General features: G+C 39.1%; 2 protein-coding genes across 5 annotated transcripts in view; one reads left to right on the forward strand and one right to left on the reverse strand.

The window, feature by feature from the left end:
* LINS1 (lines homolog 1) overlaps window positions 1–12,866 on the reverse strand; it is a 28,239-nt gene extending 15,373 nt beyond the window's left edge. Inside the window, exon 1 of one of the 2 annotated variants that reach the window (XM_024732057.1) lies at window positions 12,788–12,866. The gene's annotated coding sequence lies outside the window, so the exon portion shown is untranslated. The remainder of the gene's footprint in view (window positions 1–12,787) is intronic. The other variant, XM_024732059.1, reaches the window with a different exon arrangement.
* A 394-nt stretch (window positions 12,867–13,260) lies between these two features.
* Window positions 13,261–23,775, forward strand: part of ASB7 (ankyrin repeat and SOCS box containing 7) — a 48,967-nt gene continuing 38,452 nt past the window's right edge. The window contains exons 1-4 of one of the 3 annotated variants that reach the window (XM_024732076.1): window positions 13,261–13,695; window positions 13,851–13,960; window positions 20,598–20,722; window positions 22,633–22,894. In XM_024732076.1, the coding sequence (XP_024587844.1) occupies window positions 22,684–22,894 (211 nt within the window). In that variant the 5' untranslated portion in view covers window positions 13,261–13,695; window positions 13,851–13,960; window positions 20,598–20,722; window positions 22,633–22,683. The remainder of the gene's footprint in view (window positions 13,696–13,850; window positions 13,961–20,597; window positions 20,723–22,632; window positions 22,895–23,775) is intronic. The other 2 variants (XM_024732077.1, XM_024732075.1) reach the window with 2 other exon arrangements.

The raw sequence follows: 23,775 nt of genomic DNA on the forward strand, positions 1-23,775 counted from the left end.
CCCAGGAGCTTGATAAGAGTGGTTATGAGAAATCAGATTGAAAAGTTATAAACTTGAAGATACAAAGAGTCAAAATAATGCTTTATAGACAGAAAGAAAAACAAAAGCATCAGCTAGGGGTCACAAATGCCAGGCAGATAACAAATGAACGAAGACAATAGGTGCTAGGCTGCTTCTACTGTGACTATTATAAACCCTTCCTAATTACAGTGTCTTTTAAGATATTAATGCTGGCCAAAGAAACCTGCATTGAAACAAATGTCTATGGTAACCCACTGAGAATTGAGAACTGCAGTTGTTGTTTTAAAGCAATCATAGCACTAAAGGAAAGGACAAATCCTGAAAAAAAGAACTAGGGGATTAACCAACCACACTTTTTTCCTCGTAGTGGCTGCTAAGAGATTGGGACATCTCAAGCTGCATTACCATGCTGGTCTGGAGGAAGGCATACCCCTCCGACACCAAGCTCTTACGAGACATCGCCAAAGCGAAGTGTCTGGGGAAGGATGCTCAGAATGCTGAGAGGCTGTGGAGCCAGCTATCCTGGATAAATGAGAGAGATCTGTCTAGCCTGTAAAGAACACAAACATTAGGAGAGACCTAATTAGGAAAAGTGAATGAGCAGTGCTTCTCAGAGTTCTTTCAGAAAACGCCTCCTGGAAAAGGAAAGTGAATTCCCACGTCAGGGGGCCTAAGGGGGTGCCCATTACAAGCACAAAATTTGTTTAAAGTCTCTCTTTTATAGTTTAAGGACTGTAAACTATCTGAATTTTGCAGTCAAATCCTAATAGAATCATGCTTAATATAAAATATATATTCCCCACCCATCTTCACATAAAATCAACGATTTAGGGATAATAATTGCTCAAGTTTATCGAGCGCCCACTATGTATCAGAAACTGTTTTCAGTGAGTAATAGCTTCATAACAACTGTAATAGGTGGGTACTTAATTACCACACCCATTTTATGATAAGGAAACTAAGGCACAAAGAGATCAAGTTAAGTGGCAGAATCAGGATTTGAACCCAGAAAGTCTAATTTCACAGCCAGTGCCCCTTCTCAAATTTCCTCTGATGTTCCAAAGCCTCAGGGCAATGGGTGAATAGAAGTTCTCTAATAAACTTCTCAAGTGTAAGGAGTAACTCGCACAGCCTAATCTTTAACAGTTTCTATTGGTACTCTCACAATACCTTAAAGCAGAATACTGATCCTCAGAATCATTTCTACATGCTGCACAAATTCTAAAATCAAGGCCAATTACTATACAACTTCCCAACTATGCAACTTCCCAGTGCAAACTACAATTAATTTTTTCAAATGATAGTCAGCAACCAAAGGTTGAAACATTAATCAGGACACCCATTTGACTGATTTTTACATTAAATTACTTTTAGTAGCTACATCAAACCCAGGGTGAAAAGCCTAACTATCATACTTTGATATCAGTTCATCAACAGTTTAAAGGCAGTATAAATAGAAGTGACTAAGACCTTGATTTAACTTCATTTAAAATAATTTCAACCTTTTACAACAATTAACTCAAGATGGATCACAGGCTTAATACTTAAAATTAACCTTTTAGAAAAAAAAGGAGAAAATCTTTGGGATCCAAGGCTAGGCAAACAGCTCTTTGACTTGGCCTTCAAAGCCCAATCCATAAAAGTAAAAACTGATAAACTGGACCTCAACAAAATTAAAAACTTTTGCTCTGTGAAAGACCCTATTAAGAGGATAAAAAGATAAGTACAGACTGAGAGAAAATATTTGCTAACCACATTTCCAACAATGGACTCGTATCTAGAATATATAAAGCACTCTCAAAACTCAACATTAAAAAAGATAATAATAATTAGGAAATGGGCAAGAGACATGGACATGTTCACTAGAGAGGATACAGAGCAAGTAAGTACACAAAAAGATGTCCAACTACATTAGCCATTAGGGAAATGTAAATTAAAACCACAGTAAATACCACTATCAATATGATTGAAATAAAAATTAGTGACACCAAATTCTGGCCAGAACATGGAGAAAGTGGACCACTCTACATTGCTGGTGGGAACACAGAATGGTACAGTCACTGGAAGACAGTTTGGCCGTTTCTTAGAAAACTAAACATACTCTTACCACGTCGTTCCAGCAACTGCACTCCTCGGTGTTTACCCAGAGGAGTTGAAAACTTATGCCCAGAAAAAAACCTGCATGTGCATAATTGCCAAAACTTGGCAGCAACGAAGATATCCTTAAGTAGGTGAATGAATATATATAAACTGTGGTACATCCACTCAATGGAATATTATTCATGCTAAAAAGAAAGTGCTATCAAGCCATGAAAAAGACATGGAGGAAACTTAAAAGCATATTACTAAGTGAAAGAAGTCAATCTGAAAAGGCTACATAGTGTATGATTCCAATTATATGACACTCTGGAAAAGGCAAGACTATGGAGACGGTAAAAAGATCAGTGGTTGCCAGAAGTTGGGGGATGAGGGGAGGGATGAATACATGGAGCACAAGACTTTTAGGGCAGTGAAATTACTCTGAATGATACAATGATGGATACATGTGATTATACATTTGTCTATTATAGTGTAAACCCATAGGATGTAAAACACCAAAAGTAAACCCTAATGTGAACTATGGATTTGGGTGATTATGACGTGTCAACGTAGGCTTATCAACTGTAACACATGTACCACTGTGGTATCCCATCTGCAGATGCTGATAATGGAGGAGACTATGCATGGGGGGGGGGAGAAGGTATACAGGAAATCTCTGTACCATCCTCTCAATTTTGCTGTGAACCTAAAACTGTTCTAAAAAATATAGTCTTTAAAACAAAACAAAAAAGCTAAACATGCTACCATATGACCCAGTAATTACACTCTTGGGCGCTTATTCCAGCAAAATAAAGACTTATTTTCACACAAATACCTGTATGTGAAAGTTCATAGTAGGTTTATTCACAGCAGCCCAAAACTAGAGACAATCCAGTTGTCCTTCAACGGATGAATAAACTGTGGTACATCCATACTACTCAATAATAAGAAGGAAAGAACTATTGATACATGCAATAATTTGGATGACCCTTAAGGGAATCATGCTAAGAGAAAAAAGCCAATGTCAAAAGGCTGCATACTGTATGGTTCAATTCTTGAAATGATAAAATTAGAGAGCTGGAGAGCACATCAGTGGTGCCAGAGGTTAGTGAGGGCCCCTCCCACTTGGTGGGTAGGGTCATAATGGCCTTGTGATAATAGAACTGATGGGGAACACGCTAACCTATATATGCGATAAAATTGCATTGAACTAAATACACACACGTAAATTAACAGAAGTAAAAGGGGAATCTGAGTTGGAGCAGCAGATTGATTGTATCAATGTCAATATCCTGGTTGTGATACTGTACTACAGTTTTGCAAGATGCTACCATTGGAGGAAACTAGTTGAAGGGTACACGAGATCTCTCTGTATTATTTCTTACAACTTCACGTGAATTTACAATTAGCTCAAAATAAAAAGTTAAATTAAAAAAAACAATTTCAGCTATAGACATCAGCCTTCTGATCCTTAGCAACAATATGCATAAGACTTCATTAATATCAACTAAAATATAAATGTAAACTCATTAGAACTTTGATTTTAAAAATTTCTAGACTGAAAACTGAGAATTTAAAAATATTTTAAAATATTTTCTTAAAAAGTATTCCTAAGAAATAGAGCTTTTAAGTGCATAGTCTATTCACTAGAAGACATTCTCCCACAACTTAATTTTAAAATTATCAGAAAACAAGCTGCTAGTAATTTACTCCTTTGTCTAAAAAAAAAAAAAAAAAGATGACATTACTTTTAGGGAGTTTTTTTTTTTTTACATAAACTCTACATTAAATTCAGAATACAGAAAAATAATTACTTTCATGGTCAGTATGTAAAGTAAAAAACTGCTTTTCTTTCTATGAGAAGCTAATGGTTTGCTAAGTGACTAGACTCTCTCAATACTGGGCTTTGGCCTAACGGAACAATAGGTTCAAATCTGACCACAGCCAGAAAGGTTACTTAATCTCTCTCTCCAATAACAAGGCTGCTGTGATTCTTGAGGCAGAAGTTGAGGCACTCTAAACAAAGGCTGATTCTAAGATTCCAGTTCCTTCCCCCAACTGAGATGGCATTTACTTTGTCCAAAAAATTAAAGTGGGTCTGGTTAGACTCCACAGAAAGTTGGGAGGGGGCGGGGAACCTGGGTGGCAGTGCCAAGATTAGGAAAGTCTGAGAGGGCAGTGAAGGCACTGAGAAGGCCCAGAAGATGAAAGGACAGAGGTTCCCATCATCCATGTCCACCATCAGGGCCATCATAGCTGGCCAACTCTGATTTCAAGAGCACCTCTCTACCCTAGTGACAAGAGGGGGAAGGATATGTTCCAACAGCACATCCTGTGTTAGGCACCTTCCCTTCCCTCTGCCAGTTCTACTCTTCCCCTTTCTCTGCGTCCCAACATGCTCCTGTAGTAGATGGGGGTGGGAGGGGGGAGAGGGAGAGCAGGAGACTGTTCTTTCCAGTTTCAGGAACGGCTCCTTCTACTTACCTCCAGGCCTAGAGCAGGTACTGGCAGTTACCAGCCCCCAGGGTACACCATCCCTTGCTCATTTCCTTAAAATAAGTTTTAGCTGCCTCAGAATCACTTGCCAAGGCACGTAAAAGCAGACTGCAGGCCTTACCCCAGGAGTTTCAGATATAGCAGTTCTGGGATGGGGCCCTCAAATTTTTATTTCTAACAAGTTTCCAGGTTATTGTTAAAACACTAAGAACACTTAGACCCTGCCTCATGTTTGTAGATTGTCCTCCTATTAAACTCTTGTTGGCAGGACTCTGATCCAGGTCAGGCATTTTTTTTTAGCATAAAGAAAAAGCCTGATAATTAAGTTATAGATAAAAGATAAAATGTATGATTAAGACAATACGTAAAAGTGTTTTTCTGTCAACGTGGTATACTGGTAAGAACCTGGGATCTGGGATCTAGAGTCATATGTCTCTACCACATCAGGGTCACCATGGGGCAAGCTACCACCTCAGCTTCAGTCTCCTTCCATGTTCAAGGGCATAATGACGCTGGGAGGGTTAAATGATTGCCTCCGTAATAATCCCCAGTGCACATCTGTCAGTGTTTCCTACGCCCCAGGTGGCCCTGTTAAACAAGATAACACACTGCAGGAATGACTGCAGGCCCTGCCCACCCCACTCCTTCCTTTTAATTCCTTTGCACTTCTATTTATGGTGTGAAATTGTTAAAAAAATGAATGAACATGATTTATTTTGAGAAAAAACAATGCTCCTCCCCCATTTTTTAAAGGAGTGGCAAGTTAAGAAAGGCGCAAATAGGAGACACCGTTTACCAGATTCTTTTTTTAATTGAGGTATAATTGATATATAACATTATATTAGTTTCAGGTGTACAACATAATGACTCTATATATATATATTGCAAAATATTACTACAGTAAATCCAGTTAACATCCATCAACATAGTTTCAAAAATTTTTTTGTGTGATGAGAACCGTTAAGATCTGCTCTCTTAGCAACTTTCAAATATGCAATACAGTATTATTAACCATAGTCACCATGCTGTACATGACATCCCCATGACTTATTTATTTTACAACTGGATGTTTGTAACTTTTGATCCCCTTCACTCATTTGCCCTCCACCTCCCCCCACCCCACCAATCTCTAACAAACACCGATCTGTTTTCTGTATCTATCTATGAGCTTGGTGTTTTTGTTATTTTCTTTATCATCCATCGACACATACTTAGGTTGTTTCCATTAACTGCAAGCAAAGGAATCAAGCAGCAAATGCAAAGGCAACCTACAAAATGGGAGAAAATATGTGCAAACCATATATCTGATAAGGGGTTAATATCCAAAATATATAAAGAACTCATATAACTTGATAGCAAAAACAAAAAAAAAATGGATTAAAAAACGGGCAGAGGATCTGAATAGACATTTTTCCAAAGACATACAGATGGCCAACAGGTAACACTAAAAGATGTTCAACATCATTGATCATCAGGGAAATGCAAGTCAAAACCACAATGAGATACCACCTCACACCTATCAGATTGGCTGTTTATCAAAAAGACAAGAAATAACAAGTGTTGGGGAGGATGTGGAGAAAAGGGAACCCTTGTGGGAATGTAAATTAGTGCAGCCACTATGGAAAACAGTATGAAGGTCCCTTAAAAAAATTAAAACTAGGACTATTATATGATCCAGCAATTCCACTTCTGGGTATATATCCAAAGGAAGTGAAAACGCTAACTTGAAAAGATATATACATCCCTATGTTCACTGCAGCATTATCCACAATAGCCAATACATGGAAGCAACCTAAGTGTCCATCAATGGATGAATGGATAAAGAAAATGTGATATCTATATATTTATATATCTATAGATATAGATATTATTGTTCAGCCATAAAAAAAGAACAAAATCTTGCCATTTGTGACAATGTGGATAGACCCTGAGGGCATTATACTAAGTGAATAAGTCAGATTAAAAAAGACAAATACCATATGATCTCTTTGATATGTGGAATCTAAAAAAAAACCCAAATTCATGGATACAGAGAACAGACTGGTGCTTACTAGAGGCAGGGGGTGGGGTGTGGGAAAAATGGTTGAAGGTGGTCAAAAATAAGTAAGTCATGGAATGAAATGTACAGCATGGTGACTATAGTTAACAATATTGTATATTTGAAAGCTGCTAAGGGAGTAGATCTTAAAAGTTCTCATCACACAAAAAATCTGTAACTATGTGAGGAGATGGATGTTAACTAGACTTATTGTGGTGATCATTTTGCAGTATATACAAGTATTGAATCATCATGTTGCTCACCTGAAACTAATAATAATGACTTTCTCCATCAAGGTTGGGTCCTCCTGAGATACTCTCAGTCTCCCAGCACCACTGCTGTCTTAAAGAATGTGTCACAATTGTACTTTAAGTTATCTGTGCAATAATTTGTTAACACTCCTGCCTTAAGAGGAGTCTGGTTCATCACTTCTTCCCCAGCTCCTAGCACAATGCCAGGTACACAGTAGTATTAACAAATATTTATTGAATATGTTCATGGCTGAATATTCTGCTTCAGTCAAGTTCTCAGGGATTTATTAACTTCATTCATTTAGTGTCCATGAGTAGTGTGTATGTCCAAAATAATCCTAAAATCAGTTCCAAAGTTCATTTTAGTACTGTTTTGATCTCAAAAAAATTTTTAACTGCTGTGTAATTTTTAACTTATGAATTTTAAAATACAATAAAAATTTCATGTCAAAAAATTATAAATGCAGTACTATCTATAGCAGGGCGTGAGTTCTGAGCTCATTCAGTCTTTACTGTGTTACACACCTAACAATGTGCTCGAGCTGCACACGTTGAAGTCACAATAAAGTGCAAATTAAAACTACCGTTGAGGGAAAAAAATCCCTTAAATTAGCAAAATCAGGGCTACAAGAAGCTCAAGAGCCAGTAGTTAGCTTCCTTTCTTTCAGCAATTTTTTTTGCTGGGACCGTGAGGTCAAAGTGGAATTTCTCTATCCATCCCCATCCTCCTTTCCTGCCAGGTACTGCTGAACAAAGTTAGGCTAAAAGGCAGATAACGGGACTGCGTGTCTGGTGGCCCTATTTACAACACACAGGTCCCGATCTCCCTGCAGTCCCAAGAATGGTGTCTGCTGTCATCAGGGCATAACCTGCTTACCCTCTCCACCAATACTGCGTGCTTTAAGACACAGCCTCCTGGGCAGTGATTCTGGACTTCAGTCACACACTGAACTCTCTGGGGCACTAGGAAAATGCCTGAGCCCTAGGCACCAACTGAATCAGAGTTGCTGCAGTGGGGCTTGAGCATTTTTCCAACGATCAAGTCTGCTTCCATGCAGGGTATAAACTCAATTCAGGCTGAGTCAGGGTTTTATAAACTAAAACATCATAAGCGTTGATCCTGAATTATTTCATTTATATGTTGTAAAATTAGTGTTTCTATTTGTGTGAATTTGATATCACCTAACTGAATGGAAAATGAAGTATGTCTGGTGAAATCTAATCAATTTTAACTTGTTAAAAAATATTATGCAATCTAAACTTTTAAATCAATGAAAAGTTATAATTTAAGAATTACCAAATTTGAGAGCACCAATACAAGAAAGCAACTTAGAATTATCTAGTAGCACATTCTGTGAAAGTGTGGTAATACCATGTTCCCTGGTTGTGATATAATTGTATCTGTCAGTAATCTTAAAAATTGTTGCAACCTGAACAAAGGATTTCAAGTGAAAAATAAATGACCAGAGAAGTGGAAAAGCTAGGAAAAATTAGGACTCAACTCAGATACCAGTTTCTGTTAAGCAGCTCATAGACCTTCATGTCTTGGTTGAAGCAGCATTTTGCAAACACACTATCCAAACTGCGTGGGTGCTGAAGATGCTGTAAGACTGAATGTGTTCTCCATAACTATTCACATATTTATTCATTCCTTTCATTCTTTTTGGAATTCAAAACTGCCTGATTCTATAATCAGTAAACGTTATAAAACTGAACTTATAACTTACATTCATACTAGTAAAATACCACTTTTAATAGACTTTTTTACATTGGAGTCCCACTGCTACGAAAATTTGAAAATCACTGGACCAGGAGATTCCTAAAGCCTCTACGCAATTCCAGAAACCAAGAGTACTAGGGATGTCAGGTAGCAATCCAGGTTCCCAAGAAGGAAGCAGTAATTATTTACGCAGAATGCACAGATAAAGTCTAGAAATTCATGAGGTTTTTTTTTTTTTTTGGCCACGCCATGTGGCTTGTGAGATTTTAGTTTCTCAACCAGGGATCGAACCTGGGCCCTCTGCAGTGACAGTGTGGGAGTCCCAACCACTGGACTGCCAGGGAATTCCCCATAGCACAAATAATGTTGGAACCGTGTGAAATGTCTGAAGACAAAAAGAGTATGCAAAAATACAGTTGGGGTCTTCCCTGGTGGCGCAGTGGTTGAGACTCCGCCTGCCGATGCAGGGGACACGGGTCCGTGCCCCGGTCCGGGAAGATCCCACATGCCGCGGAGCGGCTGGGCCCGTGAGCCATGGCCGCTGAGCCTGCGCGTCCAGAGCCTGTGCTCAGCAACGGGAGAGGCCACAACAGTGAGAGGTCCGCGTACCACCCGCTCCCCCGCAAAAAATACAGTTGCTGGTGGTACTGAAGTTGAGGTATTGTAAGTTGTTTTCCAAACTTTTTGTGATGTTATTTTGTTTTTATAATAAACCAGTAAGAAATCATGGCAGAATTGAAAGATCAGAAGTTGCTAATATGTAATATCATTTAATATGTCTGAATATAACTGGTTTCTAATTATAATTCAGCTACGTACTTCAAGGAGGAAGGGAAATTTAGAAATTCAAAGTTATGAAATATTGCTGAGAAGTATAAAGATATAAAAAATAGCTTATTTTTTATATTTTATTTTTTTTTTTGCTGTATGCGGGCCTCTCACCGCTGCGGCCTCTCCCGTTGCGGAGCACAGCCTCCGGATGCGCAGGCTCTGCGGCCATGGCTCACGGGCCCAGCTGCTCCGCGGCATGTGGGATCTTCCCGGACCGGGGCATGAACCCGCGTCCCCTGCATCGGCAGGCGGACTCCCAACCACTGCGCCACCAGGGAAGCCCTAATTTTTTAAAAATTGGAAATTATACACCCCAAAATATGTAGTAGCCTTCAAAGTAGTTTTTTTATGAAGTTACCTCCAAATAGAGTACCTCTGTTCCAGGCTCTTGTTGAAACCCCTTTGGAAACTGCTCGCGGAGTTTTGCACTGTATATTCTTTTGAATATACAGTTAGATATGATACTTTCTGGGTGGATTTGGTTTAAAGAAACAGCCAGAAGTAATTAAAAACTTTTCTTGTATAATTTGCAGCCTGGCTTTTAATAATACACAACTTTAATTTTTTCTAATCTAAGCAAATGTTTAGCAAGAATGTTCTTTTAAGAATTTGTATTTTCTGAAAAGCCTTACACAGGACAAGGGAAAGAAGTCTTTAGGGCTCACCAGATGTGAATATTAATTTAATCATCAATCCATAGAATTTCAGTGCCTTCTCTATCATGCATGAGGGTTCTCACTTTATAATGCATCTTTTCATTCCCCTCCCCCTGCAAGTCTCCAAGTTTTCTTCTTAAAAGGGGCTTCTGCTTACAATTTCATCAGTAGACTTGCTGGCCAAACGGGTATATTCTTTAAAGGAAAAATGGGCACATGTTCACACAGATAATAATTGTGTAGTCCTTCCATTAAAAGTATTTTTGCCTTTTTCTAAACACACACTAATCCTTGACAAGTCAATTTCTCTTGGACTTCCTTCTTCCTCTCTGGAGATTCCTTCTCAGACACAGTCATTTCTGGGTATGAGACTGGTTCTGGACCCCTCAGGGATACCAAAATCAGTGGATGCTCAAGTCCCTTACATAAAATGGCGTTGTATTTGCATATAACCTATGCACATCCTCCCTTATACCTTAAATCATCTCTTACTTACAATACCTAATACAACATAAATGGTATGTAAATAGTTGCTAAGTTGGTGGCAAGTTCAAGTTTTGGTTTTTGGAACTTTCTGGAATGTTTTTCTTTTTACAAATATTTTTGATCTGAGGTTGGTTGAATGTGGAACCCTTGAATATAGAGGGTTGACTGTAGTCCCTTAAATGTTTCATGGACTTTCAATGTCTTCAATTAATATCTACATGCTAACAACTCAGAATCCACAGTTAGGTCTAGCTCTCTTCTGGGCTCCACACTCATGTATCTAAATGCCAGTGGAAAGCTGTACTTGGAGTTTCCACAGCACCTTCAATACAAACTCAACTCAGTCTATGGTCTCTCAAACTTGCCATCTGTGTACGGCACCTGTATCTCACAGTCACCCAAGTGAGAAACCTGGCTATGTCCCTGGACCCTTCCTAACCTCACTTCTCTCTATCCTCATTGCCACTGTTACAGTACACCACTCCTACCCTGGACAACCACAACAGAGTCCGTGCTAAGCGGCTGTTTCTTCGCCCACCCTACACCCACTTCCTTCTGAAAAACATCTCAACTTTCATTCGGATAAAGTCCAAATCCTTGAACATGGCTTAGCATGTCCTTTGAGATCTGGCTCTTGGGGTCTTCTCACCTCTGTGCCCCACAAACTTAGCTCCAGGCTTTCTCTGAGGGCCTCAGAAACTCTGTGCACTTTAAGGATTCCCAAGCTTTGCTTGGCCCATTCTTTCTAAATCACACTCAACCATTTCCCTCCCACTCTCAACCTTCAACTAGGAAACCTCCAGTCTTGGGGAGCCCTCCACATATCCAAGTCAGGATTAGAGGGCCCTGCCAAGTGCTCCCTCAGCCTATACACAGTATTTCTCTCACTGAATTGTCCATAACTGTTTTCTAGTTTGGTTCCCCTACGCTTGACTATGAGCTTCCCTGGGCAGGCCTGAACCCAGTTTGCCCACCTAAGCCAATAAGTAGCTCATGTAGAAGGCACCAAAACTAGTATTCTTGATAAATGAATGATAATGTACAATAAAATACGAGGATATCAATTTAAAGTGTTTGCAGTGACCCCCATCTGCCACAAAACATCTTAATATATTTTATTAAACAAAAACAGCTGATATGTTGAAATGCATACTTCCTTTATACCTTTCTTTGAGGACATCGGTGGTAGTCAAACGTCTGGTGTACTGGGTGGCTTAGTTTAAGATAATGTCAACTACTGCCTGGACTACTACAACAGTCTTTCACATTTGCCTTAACCTCACTCCCAGCTACAGTCTTCTCCACTGAGCAGCCAGTGATCTTTTCAAAACATAAACAGATACGATAACTTTCCGACCACCCCGCTACAAGGTCTTGCAAGATCCGCAGCCTGTCGCACCCCCCTCCCCCACCCTCAACTTCATTACTAACCATGCTCCCTCTTACGCTGCTTGACTACCTGGCCTTCTTTCTTGCAGTTCCTGTCAACAGCAAAGATTATTCCAGCGTCAGAAGCTTTGCCCTTTTGATGTCTCTGCCTGAAAAATTCTTCCCTCAGTTCTTGGCATGGCTAGCTCTTCCTCACTCAGATCGATACTCAAATGTCACTTCCTCAGAGGCCTTTCCTATCTAAAATAGCCATTGCGCCCTAGCCAATCTCGATCCCATTATTCTGCTTTTCTTTACATAACCTATCCCTATCTGATAAATAATTTTGTTTGTCGGTCTCTCTGTTAAAGTGACGAGGGCAAATGATTGCATCTATCCTATCTTGTTCACCGTTGTCTCCCTAACGGCTAGAACAGTGACCGGAAAGTAAATACCGGCTAAACGAAAAAAATGCACTTAATAAACACGTCCATCTCCCATACTTTCCACTCTTTTCCCTTTCATTCACAGGAATTCGTGAGGGTCGCTGTTCTGGCAGGAAAGCCCTTGAAGCGTTACCGTCACCCCACAGAGAGTCCTCTTTGCCACGCTAGGCGAGGCACGCCCAGCCTGGGAGCTAGCGTAGCCTCAGGGACCGAGAGAGGAACCCAGGACCCGGCAGTCGCGTCTAAAAAGCTCTGAGGAGAGCGGCAGGACAAGGCGCCCCTCTCCTGGCTTCCTGGGGACTGAGGCCTCCGCAATCCTAAGCCCTGGAACAGCCTCTCAGTCGGCCGCACACACGCCTCCCCCGCCGCCGAGGTTAGCGGCTGCGCCCACTTACCTGCCAGGGATCTGACTCAAGCCACTCTGCTTTTGCACCGCCATTCGAGCGAACCCCGGCCCCTTCCGAGACACCGTAGTTCGCGGAAAGTACAAGGCGTTTCCTCTTCCGCATGCGCAGAGGACCTGTTCGGCCTACAGTGTTTCTTAGCAACCGCTTCGAGTCCATCCGCCAGGGGCGGAGCAGCGGAAGCCAAGGGGAGGGGGAAGTGACTGAGACCAATCGGAGACGAGTCCTAACCTCGATCGGCACGCCTCCTCTTACTGTCGCGAATGCATAGGCGGCTTTACGGCAGGCAAGGGGTGGGTGCTGCTGGGGTAAGGAGGAGGGAAGGAAGCAACCAACCAACCAAGTCGCCTCCACCCCCCACCCCCACCCACCCCGGACCTAGTTTACGGCTCCGGGCTCAGGCTCCAGTGCGGCCACTGATTGGCTGTTGAAGGCTTGGTCCCATCCCAGTGACCCCAAAGTGCTGGAGGGAGGGGGCGGGGGTGGATCAGTGCAAAGTGCATCCCGAAAGCCCCCTGCCTGGATCCCCCGTGGCTGGCACTTCGGACTCTGAATGACCTGGGACCTTGCTGCCCCGAGACCTCCCGTGTCCCCTCGTAGCTGGGAGCCTCCGGCCCGGAGCGCGGCAGCCCCCTGCTCCGAGCCCTCAGACGGGGACTGCCCCCCCACCCGAGCCGGGACTTCCTCCCTGCACCCCTGCCCCGAGGCTGCCCGGCGGCCAGGACCGCCGCCTCCAGTCTGCTCGGCAGTCTGGATGCTAGCCGGGCTGGGGCCGTGAGGCATCGAGGAGGATCAAGAACACCCGTGTCCGGCCCTGCCTGGGCTGTTTCTTCAATGGAGAAGTTGGTGAGTGTGGAGGAGGCTGAAAGAAAGAAGAGAAGCAGCAGCTGAGGAGACAGGTAAAGTCAGTTACCTCCCCTGAGGGGAAGGGGGCTGGCCTGGGAGGGAGGAGAATCACTGCTTCTTCCTGCTTGCCTTTTACCAGTCTCTTCCTCTGCTCCCCCTTCCTCAGAGCCCCCTCCTCCTCGCCCCCGGGGTACTGCACGACTCACAGGTTTCTGATTTCCAGGTTTGAGCTGGCTAGGGGAGGCGAAAGAGCAGGAACGGGGCTGCCCACCCACCAGAGAAGCAGTAGAGAGCCTCTGACCAGCATCCTCCATAAAGGTAATAAGCCAGCCCTCCCCTCCCCCACTGTTTATTCCTGGCCCCTACTCATTAAGCAGTGCTTTATTTTCAGGATGGTTACCTGGGAATGCAACGCTTTCCTGGTTCCCAGTTTCCCAGCAAAAACAAAAACACTGTCCGTGCCCCAATCCTTAACATTTTAATAACTTTTCTTTCCCAGGAACGTTTTTCCCCTTTCTCTCTGTACAGTGTGTTTCCGTGTTTTGCTTTATCTTTTGGTGCACTGTACCATTTACCCAGCTCAGAGACTTTGAGACCTTTTTGTAGCTCCCCCTGCTCCTCTTACTCTCATAGGAATTCCTCAGTTCCTTGTTAATGGCTTGTTAGTTCTGAATGACTCTGCTTTTCAGTTAAACCACAATTTTCTGTTTTCCCCTGTTCTTTCCTATCATCTTTCCTCTACCTCCATCAGAAAATCTTTTGAGTTACCTAACTGACAGGGGTTTGGTAGAGGATGGTACAGTAATAGCTTGAAATTTGTGAGTTTCAGAAAATAATGTGACTTTTTTTTCTCTAGTAAAAAGTGAATCTGTGTACCTTAGTAGTATGAATGGTATGAAAGCAATACTCCCTCCCGAAGCACTTATGTATAATTAACTCTTTGGGCTTCTGTGTGTTTCTGTGTGACAGATGTGGATGGGCTCTGAAACTCTTATAAAAAGATAAATCGTATTTGTTATACCTCATTTTCTAATACTTATAAAACTTTACAGAATATCTTGTTAATCATTTGACAGTCAGGAATTTTAAAACAAAAGAATGTTTTGGTGTGTTTAGAATCTAGGGTTTTATTTTGGCACTCTTCATAAGATTTCTCATTTCAAAACCTTTACAGAGAATTTGTTAAATTGAAATTTAAGCATCTAATTCATGTGATCACATTTCTGCTGCTGTATTTCGTTGCTGCCTCTGAAAATGCACTAAAGGTAGGTTTAGGACATTCATGTAAGTCCTAAAGAGGGGATATGAACAGGGAAATTCTGTAAGAGTTAATTCAGAAATTAGCCAAATGAATAGCTTCTCCAACATCCAATAGCAGGAGTATAAAGTGACTTGTTAATCTCAGAGTTATTTTAATATCTCAGGTTGTTTAGGGAATTTTAGGTACAAAGAAGTACTTAAAATAGCAGAAGTTGTTAGGAAATCTTTGACTTACTCTGTTCTACTGGACTTTCTGCCTTCCAGAAAAGGAAATTAATGTCTTTCCTGATTCTTCTAATTGTCAAGGTACAGCTAAAGAGACTTTTAAGGGGCTCTGAGGGTTTGCATATTCTTGAAACCTGGAACTGGACACCAAAATGAGAGCGTATGCTACTGAATGGGATTTAAAATCAGTATCTACCAATGACTATTACACAGTGAGCATTTAGGGCACCCTTTGTATGTATATGTAGTCCACTTCATTTCAGTAAAAGCTAGGTAGAATGCGTCTTTCATTATTTAAATATGTGAATCACTAGAGAAATGCCTAATGATTCCTTTAGAACTTTTAAAAAATGCTAAAATACTTGAAATATGTTTTTAAGGTAAAAATGAATTATGTATTTTTTATTCAGGCCTTCTCAGTTAAATATATTTCTGCTTTAGATTGAACTCTAGCATGTTTTCATTTCTGAGGGATATTATCACCTGTGCTGAGTCAAGTATGTAAGGTAAAGAGAGGAACACTGCTTTCCTCTGGTTTCCAGTGAGTTCATTCTCATTGCTTAAATGTTTCGTTGATCCTCTCAGCTTTTAATTATTTTTCTAAGTTTACAGAATATATATAAATTATCAGCATCTGTTCTTAATATTAGCATGATTGAGAGTATTTGGTCTAGATTATGCCAGTCATGTAAAATATTTAATTTAGTACTTCGTTACCAACATCACCAGTTAGGTAGTTTATCTTTTTCAATCTGGTAGTTAACTTTGTGTTAATTCTGTTGTCAGTCACATGGTTTTGAAAGGAAAAAAAATTTTAAACACCCAATTTTTTTGGTAACCAAGTAAGATTTATGATCACACAGGAAGAATCACTGATTTTAATTGAAGTGTTGTATTTTGAGTATGCTATGGCCAGTACTTATTTTCTTCATACCTAAAGTGGTGCCATTCACAATTATGACACGTACAATATCTCTTTATTTGATAACACAGAAGTACATACTGTCCCTAAAAAGTCTAAAGTCAGGTAGTTTCTATAAGCATATCTGATACGTGACTTTTAGCCTTTCATTTCATTCTCAACAGAAGGCATGCCTTATGTGGAATGCTTGTCTCATTTCTTACAAACTTAGGTACCAACGTGAGGTTGCTAAGGTGGTAATGCCAGACATGGGTTAATGAGATAAGACTGACAAGACTTCATCATTTATAATACTTGTGATTTATGCTTTGAATTGGGTCTGGGTAAGTGAATTACAAAATTTCCTCTGTTGCCTTGTCCACGTTTCATGAAATTTGTTGGTCTTTCTGTTAGAACTTAGGAGACTTATAGATTAAGTCTTGCATGATAATAACTCCTTATGTTATTTGGAGGCCCAGTAATTTGAAGGGATACCCTCACTTGTTTTGGAACCTAAACACTAGGGTGCTTTGTTGAGTGATACTAAAATAACACTTCTACTTCATTTTGGGTTCCAGGCTCTTAGTTATATGAGTAGACCTCGTTAACATCCATCTCACCCATGTTGCACACTTCGGGCATTGTAGTGTTTCTGCATCCATCTTCCTTCTTAGGACTTGTGAACTATTGGTTTTTTTGTTTTTTGTCTTTTTTTCTCTGCTCAGGGCCAGTATCCTTGGAGTTGCTGATTTTCTTTCCTTTCCAGCCTGTATCTCTGTTTACTCTGCAAAGAAATGCTTATTTCTTCTTTTGAGTAGCAAGCTGTTATCTTGTTTCTAGTTTGTGTGAAATCTGAAAGCACAGTTCTAATGTGTGTCACTTAATCAAAAAAATGTGTGGCCTTTTAGTGAAAATATGTAAAAAGCCATTAATGACTAATCATTTATGTCAAAGGAAACTGGGGACATGTGGACAAATTTGGTGGAAGTTATATAATTTTAGACAGATCTTAAATATATTTTGTTTTATAGCTATTTTATTCTTTATTCTGTGAATATAGATTTCTTTTAATTATATGAAGCAAAAGGCTTTGGTTTTAACTTAATGAGGTTCATTTGGCATCTATATAGAAATTAGATGGCAACATTTTAATTCCTAAATTTATAGTTTCTAATACGGTCAACAGTATAAAAGCTCGGATGCCTAGATTGTTTTCTTTTTTAAGAAAAGTGTAGAGTAGAAAAGATGAATTCGTAAAATTTAAACACACCATTAACATTGGGCAGTAAAATCTTATCTAAAAGCGATATACATTGGGAAGCAGCTCATTTTGATACATAATTCTGAAGTCTTCCTTGTTAGTATGTTTTTTTTTTTCTTTTTCTGACTGTGAAACCTAGAATGGGATTTCTAAAGATTGCACCCTCAGAGTTTTAGTCATTCTGAGTCAACTTACATTGTACATATGTTTATTTAGAAAATTGCCTCCTTTGCCATATTTTTTTATTTTATAGGTCACTACCATGAGCTATCAGACTTTCAAACTTGCACTTTTTGAGGGGGAATAGATTTTTTTCCATTCTCATCTCTGGGCTTCCTTTGTAGTTTTTAATAGGTAACTTTACCACTGGATATTATATTTACTAAGTTCAATAGTCTTTTTTCCCTGTACTTATACATACATGGATGGTTCTACTCTAGTAAGTACAAACTCTCATAAAATTACACCAGAATGAAATTAACTCGTCTGATGCTTTGAACTATTAGGATATTTTGGTAATAAGTCATTGGCCTTCATAATTTAAGGTATGCAGTTGACAGGGGTCATGTGTGCATGTTATGTGTGTCTATGTGTTTTTTCCCATAAAGACTGAAGCGCTTTTTTGGTTTAAACCTATGGTTATTATTTATAGAGCTTGGTATTGTCAGAAAAGAGAAAAAGGATCTTAACCATTCTAGGAGTATTTGATTCATTTGAAGTATGCAGAACTCTCTATTAAAGTTCTACCCAGGGATAATACCAGTGGCCAAAGGCTAGTAGTATGCCAGGCATGTGTCAGGCACTCAGTAGACTTTCATTTGTCTAATTGAAGCAGACCATGTGGTATTATCACAAGTTACTATATTGTTTGTGCATCTTCCTTATAAGAGAGAAATAGTTGAGTCACTTTGACTTTCAACAAAGCCTTTCTTGATATTATTAATAAGTTAATACCATTTCATATTCTCCTCAACCCGCACCTCACATGTCCTCCCCACCACTCCACTGCATTCATGGAAGTGATGATGGCTATATGGAAAGCAACAACAAGAACAAGGACTCTTAAAGACTCAAGACCGTAGAGGGTCATCTCCACTTTTCTTGGGAGGCAGGGAGTACTGAGGATGCACTTAGAAGTAAGGCATTCAGTGGTGTTCATTCTTGCACTGTAGGTGTAGCTCACATGTGAAGTAATCACATGTTCCTTTGTGGAAATGCTGCAGGCTTATCATTGGAGACATTGGTTTGCATTTTTTATTTTAGTACAGTTCTAGATTTATGGAAAAATTGCAAAGGTAATACAGAATTCCCATATACTGCACACTCACCTTCCCCTAATTAACATCTTATATTAATAGATACGTTTGCCACAATTAATGAACCAGTAATGAACATTCTTATTAACTAAAACCCATACTGTATTCAGATTTCTTTAGTTTTTACCTAATATCTTTTTTCTGTTCTAGGATCCCATCTAGGATATCACATTCCATTTAGTCGTCTATTTAGGCTCCTCTTGGCTATGACTGTTTCTCAGACTTCTTTGTTTCCTTGCTTTTGATGACCTTGACATTTTGAAGAGTACTGGTCAGGTATTTTGTGGAATGCCCCTCAATTGGAATTAGTCTGATATTTTCCTCATGATTAGGCTAGGTCTATGGGTTTGGGGGAGAAAGAGCACAGAGGTAAATTGCCATTCTCATCATATCATACTGACAACATGACTTGGCACTCTTGATTTTGACCATGATCACCTGGCTGAGGCAGTGTTTTTCAGGTTTCCCACTGTAAAGTTTCTTCCCCTGTCCCCCATACTATCCTCTTTGAAAGGAAGTCACACTTAAGGAGAGAGGAGTTGTGCTCCACCTCCTTGAGGGGAGAGAATTTACACAAATTATTTGGAATTTTGCACAGGAGATTTGTTTCTTCTCTCCCTTTTAAAATTTAATTAGGTATTTATATCAATACAGACTTATTGATATTTATTCTGTACTTTGGGTTAGACTCTAATAGTACTTTGACTATCTTCTTGTTCGAATTGTTCCATCTTGGCTATTGAGAGCTCTTTTGGTTGGCTCCTGTGTCCTTTGACATACCCCCATCATTGCATTTTTCTTGGAGCACTTCCTTGCTTTTTGGCACTATGAGATGCTCTAGGCTCATCTATATTTCTTGCCCAGTCTTAGAATCAGCCATTTCTGTAAGGATAACTGTGCATTTTTTACAGCTTGCCATGTAGGAGTTGTTCTGATCATGCCTAGTTCAGTTAGAAGTGTTAAGCAGAGTTTTAAACCAAATATTATTTATTTCCAAGTGCATGTTTGCAAAGTCTTTGGCCTTCCTTGAAGAAATTTGACAAGGAAAAATAAGGTGTGAAAAGAGGAAAGGTTCAAAGTAGACCATACTAATTTGGATTGGTTGAAAATTCTGGTCTGTAGCCACCACCACCTATGACTGTCACTTTTCTCCATAGCTCATCAGGTTGCCAGGCAGCTTGACCATTCCTTGTTTAAGTGATGGAGGGCTTATTAGCACATCCACCCCACTGGGATGGGGTGGCAGTTCTCCCAGTGAGTAATTCCTAGAGGGATTCTGGTGTAATGCATGGAAGTCACTTTGCCTGTGTTCTTAACCTTAATGGAATTCACAGATCTAGGATTTATTTGACATGGAGAAAGATCCCTATTCTTTTAGTTGTAGAGAATTTTTTCAGAATCCATATGGAGAAGCTGGCAAGACTGTTAATCTTTTACCTAGTTTGGTGTATGCATAAAGGAATAAAAAAGTTTCAAAATTATTAACGTGATGCCTTTTGCATGTATGAAGAACCAGCGTTTAAAGAAAATCTCCTTTTAGTTGTCATAGATTTCATTTTGACCCTGGCCACCTATTGTATTGAATGCAGATATATTCTCATTTTAATTGTTTAGAAAGAGTAAGAAATTTGCGATGTCAATTAAAAAGTAATTCAGTACTGAAAATATATTTTGAATAGAGCAAAAAGAAGAATTTGTGTTTGCATCCAAATTCCAAGTGTGTGATTTATTATTTTCCTTATTCATTAAAAAAAACCCTGCCTTTTTAGAAAAAAAAAATTCCTGAAAATAAGTCATATCCTGTACCACCTTGCGGATTAATGTAGATTTGAGATCATTTTTTCTAAGCATTGATTTAAGTTCTTTCTTTGCTCTGTAAGTTTGTTGTAAAGTGCTAAAATATAAGCTCATCAAAAGGTAGACTACTCAGGCAGCTATGTTTCTTTATTTTTTTAGAAAATTTCTCGTGATTGTTATTTCATTCGTTTTTAGGTTAAGAAAGAGCTCATTGACACTGGAATCTGGACACACTCTGAGCCCCCTACTCACGATGCTGTGTGTGCACAATGGTTATTAGGCAATCCACGTATCAGGAAAAGGGGCATTCTTCCCGTAAGGTAAGTGACTGAGGGTCATAGGTCATCTGTGCTGTTTTGGGGGAAAATCCATTTAGCTTTTAGTTCTCCTTCAGATCACCTAATTCATACTAAACACAGCACTTGCTAAAAGAAAATCCAGGTTTGTTTTGATATTGTTTGAATCTTTTTCCTTGCATAGTATGCCTTAAGTGCCAAGGTGATCATCCCAATTAAAAAAGAAAAATCTGTTAAAGATGATTGTTTTGAGTATATGGTAGTAGTTTCTATTAACTCCTTCTAATGGTCTTCATCTTTCCATATAATGCTAAAAATAAGCAAAAACCTATTCTAAAAGGATTCTTGGTTTTAAAATTTCTAAGACAAGAGACTTAATTTTAGTGTCAGTTGAAAAAGTAAGTGAAGAGATGGGGGAAATCACGTTTATTAAGAAAACAAATTGTCAGGAAATTTCTAATTTCCCAATTTTCCTTGAGGAGATAGCCTGATATTTTTAAATTACATTACTTAGTAGTGATACTTAGGAGTTTTGTAATAACCATTTCCTATGTATGAAACAAAGTAGGATATGTGATTATACTATTAAGCTGTGATAATATGACCTAAATTATGACCTAAGTTAGGCTTAAGTTGACCTTTGTACAGTCTATAAGGAGAAGTCTTAGAAGGTAAACTATTATTGGTAACGAGATTATCCCAAGATGTCTAACCTACATATGAGACCAGAATGTCTTTAAAGGACTTTCACATAATTTTTTATTTTTAGAAATGGAAGCTACTAATTAGGAGGTGAGTTTAATCTATACCTTAAAGTTAGCCCAGATGGAATGGCTTCCTAGAATTATGTAGTTTAAGTTTCTGTATGTATTTAAAAGCTTAAAAATGCACTAAAAAAGTTTTTGTATACACACATATAAGATGTAACTTTTCACCAGTTCAGTTTGGACTTCCCTGTTTGCATGAAGGAGATCTCATTTTACATTGAGTTTGAGTACACACCTCTCTTGTGACTTATTAGAGAGTGTTGGAATTCTATATATATACTGCTTTTACCTTTTTCATGTGGTTAATCAACAGATTGTTTAGATTCCTTTAGTTTTTAAATATTTTGTATGATCTTGCTACTTTGAGTCTTTGTAGAATAAAACTTCTGGAAAATGGAAATTAGAAAAGTGCAAAAGAAATGTGGCAGAAAAAGAGTCGTAGTAAATTGTGCCTCAGAGGACATAAAGTGGGGAGGATAGAAAGAGACAGAAACAAAAGGAAAGTAAATATAATCTACACATTTTCGTCTAATTTACTTAAACCCCGCCCACTTCCCCTTCCCCCCAACTTTCCAGTCTTTGGGGCTAAAAATAAAATATTGTTGAAATACTTTAGGGGACCAGCCTAAAGGTTTTTGCTTTTTTAAAATTTTAGACTACTTCTCATAGCTGGAGGTCTTTAGTCCTAGTCTATGAATTGTCCATTTGATACTCGATATGTACTCACTGATCTGTGATAGAATCCTTGAATGGTTTATAACTTAAATTTTCCGTGTGCATCAGGTAAATGCGAACTTCTAAGACAAGTACTCATTTGCTTCCTCTGTTGTCTCCATCTTCAGCTACCTAGCATCACTTTCCATTTTACCTAAAATAAATGTTGTGTTCATTGGTGTTTGCTTTGAGTTTACAAAAGGCTGCAGAAGAAATTTCCTGTTTTGGCATTTTAGGGCTTTATGCCTCACTTTCTTTTTGAAATCTTTTATAATCTTAGGGAAATAACTGAAAGTTTTGGTCAAAACTGTTACATGTTAATTTGTTATAGTAGTATGAACTGTCATCACTAAAGTTTACATGATTTAGCAATGGAAACTTCTGTACTATTTAATGAACACACTGTCAGGTGTCAAGTATTCTAAATTTTATGTATTCTACCTACCCTTCAAGGCTGATCCCTGTGACCTAATGAATCCTTTGTAAAAAGTGGACTCAGCTAGGATGTTACACCACCATTGTCGAAGGAACCCTGAACTCCAGGAAGAGTTGCAGATTCAAGCTGCAGTGGCTGCCGGGGATGTTCACACGGTACGAAAGATGTTAGAACAAGGCTATTCTCCAAATGGCCGGGATGCTAATGGCTGGACCCTGCTTCATTTCTCTGCAGCAAGAGGAAAGGAAAGATGTGTTCGAGTATTTCTAGAACATGGAGGTGAGTTTATTAGAAGCAAACCCTTTTTTCCCAAGGAGAAACTTAAAATGAAATTCTACTGAGTTTAAAATATATGAGTGCTTGTGTATATAATTTCTAATGCTTCTTTTTGCTAATACTCGACTTCTTATTCTCTCCTTTGTGAAGATGTGTTAAAATTATGCTGAGTCTTGTTTAAAACCAGATTGTCTAAAAAATCAGTTTGTTGAATGTGCTTTTTTCCCCTTGTAACTCTAGTTTCTATACAGCCAGATTTCCCCAGATTATTTCAACCAAAAGCAGCCCTTCTTCAGGTTGTCAAGTTGCTTTGTTTCAGAAGCAGAAGTGGCTGTGGTCCCAACAACTGAGAGTTGCTCAAGCTCCCCTTTTGAGACTTGCTCAAGCTAACTGAGCTAACACAGGCCCCCTGATAATACCATGGCCTTCAGGATACCCTACCTTTTGAATTTACCTCTTCATAAAAAAATTTTAGTTGCTTTTATTACTGTTTTAGAGCACTTGCCTTTTCTAGAATTGTACATAGTTTCTAGGTATCCTACAAGATTGGTTAGCTGAGGTCTAATTTTGTGTAAACATATGCAGTTGGAAACTACATTTGACATTTAATGTTTTTGCTTGAAAAACTGTCCATTCCTGTAATTAATAGTAACTAATTGTCTTAAAGTAGTTTACTTTTTTCTCCCATTATATTTTCACTTAATTTATTTTCCTAAAGATGAACAAGTGTATTTTGACATTTGTACCCATATTATTTTTGTAAATTATGGTGTAAAACAGCTTGGTTGGGACTCAGGATCCATTATGTACCATTCTAGGGCCTGGATTGCTTATTAACAGTCATTTAGTTCCATTTCTATGGTGTACTTTGTTACAAGACTAGT

The sequence above is a fragment of the Neophocaena asiaeorientalis genome, unplaced genomic scaffold (genome assembly GCF_003031525.2).
Source record: "Neophocaena asiaeorientalis asiaeorientalis breed wild unplaced genomic scaffold, Neophocaena_asiaeorientalis_V1.1 scaffold362, whole genome shotgun sequence".
Taxonomy (NCBI): domain Eukaryota; kingdom Metazoa; phylum Chordata; class Mammalia; order Artiodactyla; family Phocoenidae; genus Neophocaena; species Neophocaena asiaeorientalis.